We start from the raw sequence: 14,527 nt of genomic DNA, 5'->3' as shown, positions 1-14,527 counted from the left end.
GACCACGTCCTCAAAAATGATGGGCTTGCTCTCTATGTCCTCTGTTTAGTTTCCTGTAGTTTGGAATGTTAACATGATAGTAAAAAACTAGCTTCAATCATGTAAATTAGGACAACAGCATAGATGTTTTGCTGGTTGGCTGCATTTATCAGAACCACTTATATACCCTGGAAAACTCCCTTACTCTAGAGCATTATGTGCGAGAGAAATAAGTTTCTATTTTGTTGGAGTCACTGTATCCTCATTACAGCAGATTAGCCTAACACACAAGAGAAACAGGTTCTCATTCTAAGGCAGAGCCCTCTAGTCCAGTGACGGCGAACCTATGACACACGTGTCAGAGGTGACACATAAACTCATTTTTTGGTTGATTTTTCTTTGTTTAATGGCATTTAAATATATAAAATAAACATCAAAAATATAAGTCTTTGTTTTACTATGGTTGCAAATATCAAAAAATTTCTATATGTGACACGGCACCAGAGTTAAGTTAGGGTTTTTCAAAATGCTGACACGCCGAGCTCAAAAGGTTCGCCATCACTGCTCTAGTCAATGAGTACTGTCCATGTAGAGCTTCTAGCTCACCAACAAATTGCCTCAGTGTTAATCATAAATAGATAATAAGGATCTCCAGGGAGTTAGGTAAGCTACCCCATAAAGGGACAAGTCCAACATAAAAAAGGAGAAAAATGATGACATTAAGAAACATAATTCAGCAAACACAATCATTTTAAAATAAATACTGTGCTGGCCAGTGTGTCTCAGTGGTTGAGTGTCGACCTGTAAACCAGGAGGTCACAGTTCAATTCCCGGTCATATCACATGCCTGGGTTGCAGGCTCAATCTCCAGTGGTGGGCATGCAAGAGTCAGCCAGTCAATAATTTTCCCTCATGATTGATGTTTCTATCTCTCTTTCCCTCTCCCTTCCTCTCTGAAATCAATTAAAATATATATTTAAAAAAATACTGTAATCACTATTTTTGGACTTGAGAAAATACTGTCCCTATAAAATAAATGTACTATGGGGAAATAAAAATAATAATGATCTTTTAGAAAGTAAATGTGCAAAAACAAAATAAATTAACAGAATTAAATAGAGACAATCTCCCAGAATATAGAACTAAAAGTCAAAGAAATAGGAAATATAAACGTTAAGAAATAGAGGATCAATCAAGGAGATCAACTATAAAAACTTAAAAAAGATAAAGTGAATAAAACCACAATGAGATATTGCCTAATCACCTGTCAGACTGGTTATCATCAATAAACCAACAAAAAACAAGTGTTGGCGAGGATGTAGAGAAAAGGGAGTCCCTAGTGCACTGTTGGTGGGATTGTAAATTGGTGCAGCCACTATGAAAAGAAGTATCATGGTTCCTCAAACAATTGAAACTATGACCCAGCAATTCCAAATCTGGTTATTTATGCAAAGAAATCCTGAATACTAATCTAAAAAGACATATGCATCCTTATGTTAATTGCAGCATTATTTACAATGGCAAAGATATGGAAGCAACATAAGTGTCCACTAATAGTTGAATGGAAGATGTGGTGCATGTATACAAAAGAATATTACTCCTTAAAAAATAAAAAATAAAATGAAATCTTGCCATTTGTAACAACATTAATGGACGTTGATGGTATTATGCTAAGTGAAATAAGTCAGACAGAGAAAGACAAATACCATTTGATTTCACTTTTATATAGAATCTAAAGAACAGAAACAAGCTCATAGACCCAGACCAAATTGACGGTCACCAGATGAGCAGGAAGTGGGGGGATGAGTGAAAAAGGTGAAAGGGATTAAAAATTATAAATTGCCAATTATAAAAATAGTCAAGGGTATATAAAGTATAGCACAGAAAATATAGTCAATAATATTGTAATAACTATATATGGTGTTAGGTGGGTACTAGACTTATCAGAGTGATTATTTCCAGAGGTGTATAAATGTCTAATCACTATGTTGTGCATCTGAAACTGGTATAATATTGTATAACAACTGTAATTAAAATTTACTTAATTTTAAAAAGAGAAAAAGAAGCAAAATGCTACAAAAAAAAATCAGACGGTAATCAGATATTGCAGTAACAAAAACTGCTAGAAAACAATGAGTAGATCTTAACATTCCAGGGGAAAAGTGTTCTTGGAATACTCTGTTTAAGTGGCAGATGGATTATGACAGTGGTGTCCTTTCTGAGCTGCTCACCGCCCAGCCTAAGTGCTGCACTCATTCTTCACAGAACACGTGAGAGAGCTTTATGGTAGATTGCCTTTCGTTAAGTGTAGAACATTAACACATCTCTGAAGACCCGCTCCTGACCCCTTGCAGGCACTGCCCCACGTCTAAGGATAAACACTACCCCAACGGTACTCACTATGTATCAGTTTTGTCCTTTTAATCTTTATATCAATAGCGGTATCAGCCATTTCTTGGTTTATACTTAAAATCTTCAGAGATTATTAAAAAATATAATTAAACTAAAAAATACTGGTGTTAGCAGGTACACTTTTGTGTTTGGCTTCTTTCACTCTACATTGTTTCTGAAACCCATCCACGCTGTTGTATAGCAGTGTAGCTTATCCAGCCTCATTATAGCATCATATTCAATTGTGTGAATATATCACCATTGATGGACATTTGGGTTGTTTTCTGTATGGGGCTATTACAAATAGTGCTACTATTAACATTCTTGTACATCTTTTAGAACATTTATGTATGGATTTCTGATGGGAGTAAATGAGCAGAATTTCCCATGGAAGATGTGGGAATGTTCAGATTTGGTAGATTCTGCCAGTTTCCTTTGGTGATTGATGTAGTTCATATGCCCTCTACCAGTGTTCTAGAATGCTAGTTGCTCCGTATACTAACCAAAAAACATTATTACGTGTATCTTGTGATTTTGTCTTTTAAAATAAACTTTAATTTTTAAAGCATTGTTAGGTTCATAGCAAGAACATACATAGATTTTAAAATATTGCCCTACCTCCGTATTAACACAGCATCCTTCAGTTTCAAAGTTCTCCACTAGTGTGGTACATTTGTTAAAATCAATGAATGTACATTGACACATCTTTATCACTCAAAGTCCACATTATACACTAGGGTTCACTCTTGGTATAAATTATCTGGATTTTGACAAATGTATAATAACATGTAGCCATCATTAAAGTATCACACAGATTAGTTTCACTGCCCTAAAAATCTTTTGTAATACACATATTTACTTTCCCACCCTAGCCCCTGGCAAACACTTAGCTATTTACTCTCTTAATAGTTCTGCCTTTTCCAGAATGTGATATAGTTCGAGTTATACAATACGTAGCCTTTTCTAATTGACTCAGTCCTCTGATTGATCCCAGGCTCCAGGCAGGACAACTTGGGAGCCTTCTACCCATGCACTGGACTGCTTCTTAAAGTGGCCCTCTTTAATACTGAACTTCACATGTATTTCACATCCTCCTTCCTGGATCACAATGCGTTTTCAAAGGCAGTTTTACCCATTGATGGATGGCTGCCAAATAGTAAAAATGGAACTCCCATTTGACCCAGTGACCCCACTTCTAGGAATATATCCCAAGAAATCAGAAACTCCAATCAGAAAGGATATATGCACCCCTATGTTCATAGCAGCACAGTTCACCATAGCTAAGATTTGGAAACAGCCTAAGTGCCCATCAGCAGGTGAGTGGATTAGAAAACTGTGGTACATCTACACAATGGAATACTATGCTGCTATAAAAAAGAAGGAACTTTTATCATTTGTAACAGCATGGATGGGCCTGGAGAGCATTATGCTAAGCGAAATAAGCCAGTTAGAGAAAGATAACTATCACATGATCTCACTCATTTGTGGAATATAATGAACAACATAAGCTGATGAAAAAAAAAATAGATCAGAGATAAAGAAACACCAAACAGATCGTCCAACCTCAGAGGGAAGGCAAGGGATGGGTAAAAGATCAACCAAAGGACTTGAATGCATGCATATTAGCATAACCAATGGACACAAACATTGGGGTGGTGGGGGCTTGTCCTGGAGGGTGGGAGGCCAGGGAGGGGTCAATGGGGGAAAAAGGAGACATATGTAATACTTTAAACAATAAAAAAGAAAAAAACAATAAATAGGAACAAACAATAATAAAGATTAAAAAATATTGAGTAAAACTACTAGGAGACTTAAGTTTATCTTGAAATCGTGTGTGTGGGGAGGAGATGGGTGTCTACAGCTGGTGATGGGAAAGTAGTCTGAATTTTAAGGAGAGGAGAGGTTGGATGAAAATTTTTAAATTGTGATGCCTAGCCCCTGATTGGTGGACAAGTATTTAACATCCTCATTACATCAGAAATCTGAAGACCACCACTGAAATATTCACCAAATAATATTGGTGCTACGCAAGCCTTTCACGGTAGATGAATTGATAAAGACTCATGGATATATTCTGCCCCAGTCCTAGAATCAGTCATTTCTCTACAAATTCCTGGTTCCTTTAATTGAATAGTGCATTAGACATCACAATCTGAGAACTATTGTCTGTTTACTGCCTCTGGAGTGTCATTAATTCTAGGTCTTCACACCTGACTGAATAATGAACTACATATGTGTGTGCTTACACACACACACACACACACACACACATACTAGTATATGTAATATACACACATACCTGTGTTTATACTGATATCTCCATTCTAATTCATTGTCAAAGGATGATTCTAGCCCAGCCCTGGGCAAACTACGGCCTGCAGGCCGGATCCGGCCCGTTTGAAATGAATAAAACTTAAAAAAAAAAAGACCGTACCCTTTTATGTAGTGATGTTTACTTTGAATTTATGTTAGTTCACACAAACACTCCATCCATGCTTTTGTTCCGGCCCTCCGGTCGAGTTTAAGAACCCATTGTGGCCCTCGAGTCAAAAAGTTTGCCCAAACCTGTATCTAGCCTCTTACCCTCTTATATGTAACTTCCCACTCCAACAATAAGAAACCTGGGTCCCAACACTTACCATCCATTTACTTAATTGCTTAATTGCCAATATCCATGTAGAGTATCACACTTGCTAATGCGAATTGTTAATGCTTGTGTATACTTGCTTTTGCATTTAGTCTTATAGATTTCGCACATTCCCCAAATTACTTAGCTTATATAATGTGGTAATTTTTAAAAGTATATCTAGCCAAAGTTTTATTCAAATATGAAGGTGTAATACAAATATTCTCAAGCAATCAAGGCCTCTGAAGGAGTTCCATACAAGGATTCTTATTCATAACACTCTTGGAGAGTGCTTAGAAATTGAAAGGCAAAAACTGGAGAGAGACAGAGAATGAAATGCAAATGTTTAGAAAGGGAATGCATTCGTATAGAACAGGAACCTCTAAGGAAGCTGAACGTATTACTAGAGAAGAAGAGGAACTCTGTTATGAACAAGAAAACAAGGAATTCTTTGAAACACGCAGGTGATGTAGATCATAGGCAAGATGATCCTTCCTGGAGCGAGGATGAAAAGTTGTCTCCAGATGCAGATGCACAACTCAACCATGGATCTGACTACTCTCACCAACAGAACAGATTGAATGACTTTGATCAAGAGAAAAGGACAGGGTTCCTGAGAGCTGAACAGTATAGCCTTCATCTTTTTTATTTTTTTAGATTTTGTGTTGATTAAATTATTACATACGTGTCCTTATTCCCACGTTACCCACCATCCCCCCCCCCACTCATGCCCTCACCCCCCCTGTTGTCTGTGGCCACTGGGTTAGGCCTATATGCTTGCATATAAGTCCTTTGGTTGATCTCTTCCCCTTACCCCCACCCTCCCCTCCCTTCCCTCTGAGGTTTGAAGGTCTGATCGATGCTTCTCTGTCTCTGGATCTGTTTTTGTTCATCAGTTTATGTTGTTCATTATAGTCCATAAATGAGTGAGATCATGTGATATTTATCTTTCTCTGACTGGCTTATTTCACTTAGCATAATGCTCTCATCCTCACTGGAGGGTATTTTTCCCATTGATTTTTAGATAGAGTGGAAGGGAGGGAGCTGGGAGAGAGAGAAACATCAATATGAAAGAGACACATGGATCAGTTGCCTCCTGCAAGCACCCTGACCCAGGCCAGAATCAGGCCTCCAACCCAGATACAGACTCTTGGCCAGGAATCAAACCTGGTCCCTTTGGTCTGCAGGCCAGTGCTCTAACCACCGAGCCAAACCGTCCAGGACAAGCCTATATCTTTTGAAAGGCAAGAATGTTTTGTTGGTCAAAGTGAAGGGAAAAAACATGTCCTCCTGCATGAAGAGAAGATGCAGGATTTGAAAGGTAACCCCCAAAGGTTCGTGATTCCAGAAGAAATGATTCTCCACCACCAAGAAATTTATAGAGAATCAGTCAAGAAGTATGAATGGAATGAGATGAGAGGAGAACTGTGATCATTCACCCTAGATATCCTCGAGAAGCAGGGCCCAATCCATTGAGACCATCCACCTGGAAAAATGGAGGAAGCATGTCCAATGACAAATGGGAAAGTAGAGTTGAAAGCCAGGCGATCTGGGAGAGGTTTCAGGACACAGTGTAGAGGGGCTCTCCCTGGGAATCACAGTAATGCTTCAGGCCATGGAAACAGAGAGGGAGACAGAGTCATCACAGTCCCAGGAAGTGGAGCACAGCACTGAAAAATGACATGTGGTTGAATGCCATGGCTGTCAAGGACACAAGCGGGCCAAGGAAAGTGTGGCATAGTCCACCTTCTCAAGGGCCTGTATATCATGATGCAAGGTGATGGGTAATGCCTGGACAGGGACACTCATGACAACCCAACATGCAAGTAATGCATCCCCAATTAATAGAATTGTATGAGTCAGTGACAATTCCATGCCAAGAAGAAGTGGCTCTGGATTTAAGCCACTTAAGAGTGGGCTTCCATGATGATTCTGAAAATTAATACTCTGCCATGGCTTCAAGAGAATTTATTGACATCTCCAGTAAACTTGACTTGACTGCTTATGGAGAGGACCTCTGACTTGCTTGAGAGTTCTGTCAGACTTCCCTTTTTTTTTTTCCTTTTTAGGAATTTAACACTGCTTTTCTCAATTTTGGAGAAGGTGTTTAAATAGTTCTCTTGTAGCTTTTAATCGTTTTGTGTATCATTCAACTTTTTTCTTTGCAGCACCAGGACATTTGAGATTATTGGAATCAAAACCATTTTTGTTTAACACTGTGTGAATATAAAGAGTAGCTTGCTGCTGTGTGGTAGTAGTTTAATTAACATCGTTAGCTCTGTGGTATCAGGCTGTAGAATTACTTCTTGTCATCAAACAGTTTCAGCCTCTATTTTGAAGGCTGTCTAAGCTTAAAAGGTCTGCTGTCTTATTCGTAGGGAATTAGATTGTTCCTTGCATGTCTGAGTATTATGTCACCTATTTTTGTAGAAGGCTCTGTTACATTGAGTGCATCTGTGTATCCTGGTTTTAAAAAATGTACTTTAAAAAAATAAACCTTCATATTCTGTATAATTGCTAAAAAATAAAATACTTCTGAAAACAGACCTGACAATTAAAGAAATAAATGAAACTATAAGATGTATAGAAAGTAAGGGCAGCGAAACCCCTCAATGAATTTTCTTTCTATGAAAAGGAAAAGGTTCACAGATGACAGGATTATATTTAAAGAAAACCCTGCTAGCTTCCATGCACAAAATATCTGTTAGAACACATAAACACATTCAGCAAAGTTGCAATATATAAATTCAACATGCAAAAATCAGTTGTGCTTCTATAAACAAACAATGAAATGGAAATTACTAACCACTACATTTAAAATAGATTAACAAACAAACTACTTTGGAATGAACATAACCAAAGAAGCAAAAGATTTGTGCAGTGAAAACTACAAATATTGCTGAAAGAATGTTTCAAAAAATAAACACACATAAATGCCCAAACCAGTTTGGCTTAGTGGATAGAGCGTCGGCCTGTGGACTGAAGGGTCCCAGGTTCGATTCCTGTCAAGGTCATGTGCCTTGGTGCGGGGAAGTCCCCGGTGGGGGGTGTGCAGGAGGCAACTGATAGATGTTTCTAACTCTCTATCCCTCTCCCTTCCTCTCTGTAAAAAATCAATAAAATATATTTTAAAAAATAAACACACATAAATGAAAAGACATGCCATGTTTGTGGATTGAAGGCCTTGATACTGTTAAGATGTCAACACTATCTAAAATGATCTATAGATTCAATTTTAATATTGTAATAATCTGAAAGGCATTTTTTTGCAGAAATAGCAAAACCCATTCTAAAATTCATGTGGAATCTCAAGGGCCCCCCCCCCCCCAAAAAACGAACACTTGTGTAAAGAATAAAAAGTTGGAAGGCTCACATTTTGTGATTTCAAAAACTACTACAAAGCGATAATAATCTAAACAGAGTGGTACTAATGTAAAGACAGACATATAGACCAATGGAGCAGAATACATAGCTCAGAAAGAAAGCTTTCTGAATGTAGTCAAATGATTTTCAACAAGGGCACCAGGACCATTCAATGGGGGAAAGAACATTTTATGAATTTAATCCTAAAGGCAAGAGAAGTAAAGGCAAAAATAAATGAATGGGACTGTATAGAACTAAAAATCTTCTGGACAGGAAAGAAACGGACAACAAAACAAAGAGGCAGCCAAGCAAATGGGAGATGATATTTTCAAACAATAGTTCTGACAAAAGTTTAGTTTCAAAATATATAAAGAACTCATAAACCTCAACATCAAACAATCAACCCAATCAATCAGTCGGCAGAGGACCTGAAAATACACCTCTCCCAAGAAGACATATGAACAGGCAATAGATATATGAAAAGAATGTTCAACCTCACCAGCAACAAGGGAAATGCAAATCAAAACTACAATGGGACACTACCTCACACCTGTTAGAATGGCTATTATCAATAAGTCAAATAAGTGTAGGAAAGGTTCTAGAAAAAAGAGAATGCTCCTTCACTGCTGGGGAGGATGTGGACTGGTACAATGACTATGGAAAACAGTGTGGCAATTCCTGAAGAAATAAAAATAGAGCTACCATAGGAACCAGCACTCCCTCTACTGGGTATATACCCAAATAAACTTGAAAATATGTGTTTGCAAAGATATATGCATCCCTATGTGCATTGCAGCATTACTTATGATGGCCAAGACATGGAAACAAGCAAAGTGTCCTGAGACAGAAGAATGGAAAAAGAAGATATACATATATATACATATACATATACATACATACATACATATATATATATATATACATACATATATATGTGTGTATGTGTATATATACATATAAACACACACACACACACACACACACACAAACACACACAATGGAATACCACTCAGCCATGAGAAAGGATTAAACACTGCCATTTGCAACAACCTGAGTGGACCTTGAGAATATTTTGCTAAATGAAACAAGTCAGTCAGAAAAAGCTAAGAACCATACGCTTTCAATCATATGTGGATATAAAACTGAAATTTATGAACACAAACACAAGTGTGGTGGTTGGTTGCCAGAGGGAAAGGCATAGTGGGTGATATATAGTGAGGTGAGAGGAACTGAGGGGGCCTAATATATGGTGAGATGAGAAGAATTGACTTTGGGTGGTGGGCACGCAGTGCAATACACAGATCTTGTAACATAGAAATCCAAACCTGAAACCTATATGATCATACTACAGGCCTGGTGCACTAAATTCATGAACAGGGGGAGGGGGTCCCTCAGCCTGACCTGCACCCTCTCGCAATCTGGGACCACTGGCTCCTTACCACTGGCCTGCCTGCCTCCCTGATCACCCCTAACCACTCTGCCTGCCTCCGTGATCACCCCTAACCACTCTGCCTGCCTGCCTGATCGCCCCTAACCGCCTCAACCTGGGCCCCCGCCATCGCAGCTTTGTCCGGAAGGACATCCAGAATGATGTCTGGAAGGTTGTTTGGCTGTCCAGTCTAATTAGCATATTACCCAGTGGTCAGAGTGGGACCATCCAGATTACAACTCCTCAGATCCATAAGGGACACATTCAGGGGGCAGACACAGTGAGCACCAAAGCCCCACTGAAGCAAGTCTTGCCCCAGAAGGGTGTCTCCAGCACAGAAGTTCTCCCACAGCAGACACAGCTGATTCTCACAGTCAATTCCTCCCAGCGATATCTACAACAATCAAGGCTTAACTACAGCAAGACTGTGCACAAACCCCACAAAGGGGTGCACCAAGAATGTCTACCTCAGGTAATTGGGGAGGCTGAGCCACTGGGCCCTATAGGACACCTAGCACACAAAGCCACTCTATCAACAAAGGGAAACATAAAAAATGCGGAGACAAAGTAACCGGTCACAAATGACAGAAATGGAGGAAAGCAAACTGCTGGATATAGAGTTCAAAACCACGGTTTTAAGGTTTTTCAAGAATTCTCTAGAAACCGCCAATAAATTTAGTGAGACGCTCAAGAAATCTAGTGAGACCCTCGAGGTTATGAAACAGGACCAACTAGAAATTAAGCATACACTGACTGAAATAAAGAATATTGTACAGCGTTCCAACAGCAGACTAGAAGATCGAAAGAATCAAGTCAAAGATTTGAAATACGAAGAAGCAAAAAACACCCAACCTGAAAAAGAAAAAGAATAAAGAATCTAAAAATATGAAGATAGTGTAAGGAGCCTCTGGGACAACTTCAAACGTACCAACATTCGAATTATGGGGGTTCCAGAAGAAGAGAGCGCAAGATATTGAAAACCTATTTGAAGAAATAATGACAGACAACTTTCCCTACCTGGTGAAAGAAATAGACTTACAAGTCCAGGAAGCGCAGAGGACCCCAAACAAAAGGAATCCAAAGAGGACCACACCAAGACACATCATAATTAAAATGCCAAGAGCAAAAGACAAAGAGAGAATCTTAAAAGCAGCAAGAGAAAAAAGTCAGTTATCAACAAGGGAGTACACATACGATTGTGAGCTGATTTTTCTTTTCTTTTTTTCTAAATATATTTTATTGATTTTTTACAGAGAGGAAGGGAGAGAGATAGTTAGAAACATCGATCACCTGCCTCCTGCACATCCCCTACTGGGGATGTGCCCCCAACCGAGGTACATGCGCTTTACCGGAATCGAACCTGGGACCTTTCAGTACACAGGCCGACGCTCTATCCACTGAGCCAAACCGGTTTTGGCAGTGAGCTGATTTTTCAACAGAAACTATGCAGGCCAGAAGGGAGTGGCAAGAAATATTCAAAGTGATGAATAGCAAGAACCTACAACCAAGATTACTTTATCCAGCAAAGCTATCATTCAGAATTGAATGTCAGATAAAGAGATTCACAGATTAAGAAAAAGCTGAATGGAGTTCATCACCACCAAACCAGTATTATATGAAAGCTGAAAAGTATCCTTTAAGTAGAGGAAGAAGAAGAAGAAAAAGGTAAAGATACAAATTATGAACAACAAATACACACCTATCAACAACAAGTGAATCTAAAAATCAAGTGAATAAATAATCTGATGAACAGAATAAACTGGTGAATATAATAGAATCAGGGCATAGAAAGGGAGTGGACTGACTATTCTCAGGGGTGCGAATGGAGTGTGTGTGTGTGTGGGGGGGGGGGGGGGTTGTGGGAAGAGACTGGACAAAAATCCTACACCTATGGATGAGGACAGTTGGGGGGTGGGTAAGGGCAGAGGGTGGGGTGGGAACCCAGTGGAGGGGAACTATGGGGGGGAAGAAAGAGGAACAACTGTAATAATCTGAACAACAAAGATTTAATTTTTTTTTTTTTTTTTTTAAAAAGGAAAGCCCAGCCCTACCTGGTTTGGCTCAGCAGACAGGGAGTTCACAGTGAAGATTCACAGGGCACAGGGCAAGGATGAGCTCACAGGTGAGGTGCGGAGGTCAGGCCAGCAGCAGACACGAGGCGGCGCCACTGGGTTCAGAACTCCATTACTGGCCAGGCCAGGAGCCTAGAGCTCCTCCTGGCGGTCCTGGCCAGCTTTGAACTTGTCCATCTGTTCCTTACACCATGGCACCTTCACCCTCCCTCTCCTGAATGCTGCCCCCATTATTCATCGAATGTGGAATGTTCACGGATGGAAGACAGAATTCTCCAGGGCCAAAGCGATTCTTTCCTGCCAGCTCCTCCCACCACGGCGCCCTCTACCCAGACACCGGAAACACAGCAGCTGTTCTCATGGCCTGGCAGCCTGGATGTAGGTACCAACCGCGTGCACATTTGCCTGGCGGGCACCGCCACAGGGTCGTGACACTTGCAGGGAATTTCCGCCCGCACGGACAGGGAGACAGGAAATCCAGCCATAAGGGCAGATGCAGCCTGTAGTGCTGGCAAAATCCCCCAGTGCAGCCCGGGAGGTCTGAGTTCCCTTATGACTTCATCACTAAAAGCAGGGCCCTGACCAAAAGCATAAACCACCCCTGGAACCTGACAGGGGTAGAAGGAAATATTTCCTTGTCCTCCGTCACCCGTGAAAGCATTACCTATTACCAAGTGCGTGTTGGGCGTTTACTCCTATCAGCACCAGCTAACGCGTTGAGCCACAGCTTTGCTTTTGCAGCCACGTTACACCACGCACACCACGCAGACACATCTTTAACTGACATTCCGACTAAAGCCCCGATCCTCCGTCATCTTAAAGCGCAGTTTCCCGTTTCAGACCAGCTCTGCTGGTTCTGGGCTCCGGGACAAAATCCTTCTGCGTGGCATTTTTATCTGTAAATTGGGCTCAAAACAGATACACTTCGCTGCTATAGTTTAGGTCAAACGCTTCAGTGTATGGTAGCATAATAATTACGATAGTACTACACTGGTAATATATATATATATCTGTAAGTTAATCGTACGGAGGCTGATTTGAACACGCTCCGTTCTAACACGACTGAAAGGATCTGACAGTAATTTACAACTTAGGCAAACAGAAAACGATGTAACCCCAAAACTCTCCCCACTATTGCTCCAAAAGAGAAACACGCAGGTCACTAGGGGATGGGCCTGGGGTAAGATGGACTTCCCTGGGGGTGTCGGGGACAGCACTCTGTTGGTGAGACTAGAAATGTAATGGGCGTTCGGGTTATAACGTCCTCCTTCCTAATCGGTGTTCGGCTGATCGTGCCCTCCGCATCCGAGGTCAATTCCAGAAACAACAGGGACTACACTGGAAATCAAGCCTAGAGCATCACGGTTGTCCGGCCCTCCGGGCCTCCTTACAGTGACTTACCAAGCACAGCCGAGGATATTGGGCGCCAGACTTGCCACCATCTCCGCGGGGCGGAGCCTCGGAAGGGGCGGGGCTTAGCCAGAACCAGTGAGACGCTGGTTCTGGGTGTACGGGGGCACACACGCCGCATGCAGGGGCCAGAGGGGCGTATAAAGATTGGAAGCCCATACGCAGGCTGCCACCAGCCAGACCGCAGGCCTCGGAGTAGGACACCCAGGAGCTCGGAGGACTTGCCCCAGGACGCGCAGCGCCACTCCGATGATAGGCAGCCGCCTCCTCAGCCCCAGCTTCCATGCTGCGCCCTGGTGGGGACCCCAGTCCAGAGGACCCGGCCCCGCCAAGCGCCGCCGAATTGAGGAGCCCGTGGGCCCTGAAGACGGGATGGCGCCCAACCTGCAAGGCCCGGCGGGGCCCCGGGCCGCCAACGCACTCACCTCCGTGCTGGTCGTGGCTGCAGGCTGTGCCCTGCAGCTGCCTCTGGACTGCGGCGCCAACCTGGTGCTGGAGCCTGAGCCCACGTCGGTCCTTCAAGTGTCTCTGGGAGGGCACACCCTCGTGCTGGTCCCCGAGGCGCTCTTGTGCGGGGGAGCGGGGGCGCACCCGCCCTTCGGCCTGGAACCCAGCCCTCTCCTGGGGGCTCCCGCGGGAGGCGTCGCCATCCAGCAGGGATTCTTCTGCGCTTTTGTCCCACAGATCATCGCAGTGCAAGAACAGGCCCACCACGAGGACGAGGACGAGGACGAGGACGCCGCCCCCGGGTTCCTGACTCCCTGGATGGTCCCTGCAGCCGGCTTGGTCGCTGGAACGGAGTTAGGCCCCCACCCGCATGGCCCCATCACACAGCCATGGCCTCGGGCCCCCACACCTAGTCCAGAGAGATGCCCGCCTGGGCCCGGCTTCAACCTGAACTTCCACCTGTGGGAGCGCTTCCCCAGCTCACCGCTCCAAGCTCTACCTCCGTCCCCTAGTCCAGGTCCTCTGGTGCGCCCCCGCCGCCCTCTGGGGCCTGCTCCCAAGGCCCGGAAACGCCTCTTCCAGGAATGAACTGCTACAATCCCGCCCCACGGGGCTGAGGACCAGGAGAAGGGATTCTGATAGCGGTTGTGTGTATATTGCACATCCTACAACAATGGATAAAGACACATACTCTTTTGATGCAGGCTGCTTTGCAGAACTTTCAAGCAATGGTAAACTAAAACATTTGGAAGAAACATCACAAAGCAGCAGAGAAATGCTGCTTGAAGCACACGATACTTGACTTTCGGT

General features: G+C 42.5%; 1 protein-coding gene across 1 annotated transcript; it reads left to right on the top strand.

Moving 5' to 3' along the window:
- Nucleotides 1-13,519: 13,519 nt before the first annotated feature.
- Nucleotides 13,520-14,305, top strand: LOC132217775 (proline-rich protein 23C-like). Its single transcript, XM_059668223.1, has one exon. It carries the CDS (start codon nucleotides 13,520-13,522, stop codon nucleotides 14,303-14,305), a length of 786 nt encoding a protein of 261 aa, XP_059524206.1.
- The last annotated feature ends 222 nt before the right edge of the window (nucleotides 14,306-14,527 follow it).

The sequence above is a fragment of the Myotis daubentonii genome, chromosome 16 (assembly GCF_963259705.1).
Source record: "Myotis daubentonii chromosome 16, mMyoDau2.1, whole genome shotgun sequence".
Classification (NCBI taxonomy): domain Eukaryota; kingdom Metazoa; phylum Chordata; class Mammalia; order Chiroptera; family Vespertilionidae; genus Myotis; species Myotis daubentonii.
Note: the sequence above shows the minus strand (reverse complement) of the source record. Positions and strands in the feature narration are given on the sequence as shown.

Coding starts and splice junctions, on each gene's coding strand:
- LOC132217775 (XM_059668223.1), top strand. CDS start 13,520: ATGATAGGCAGCCGCCTCCTCAGCCCCAGCTTCCATGCTGCGCCCTGG.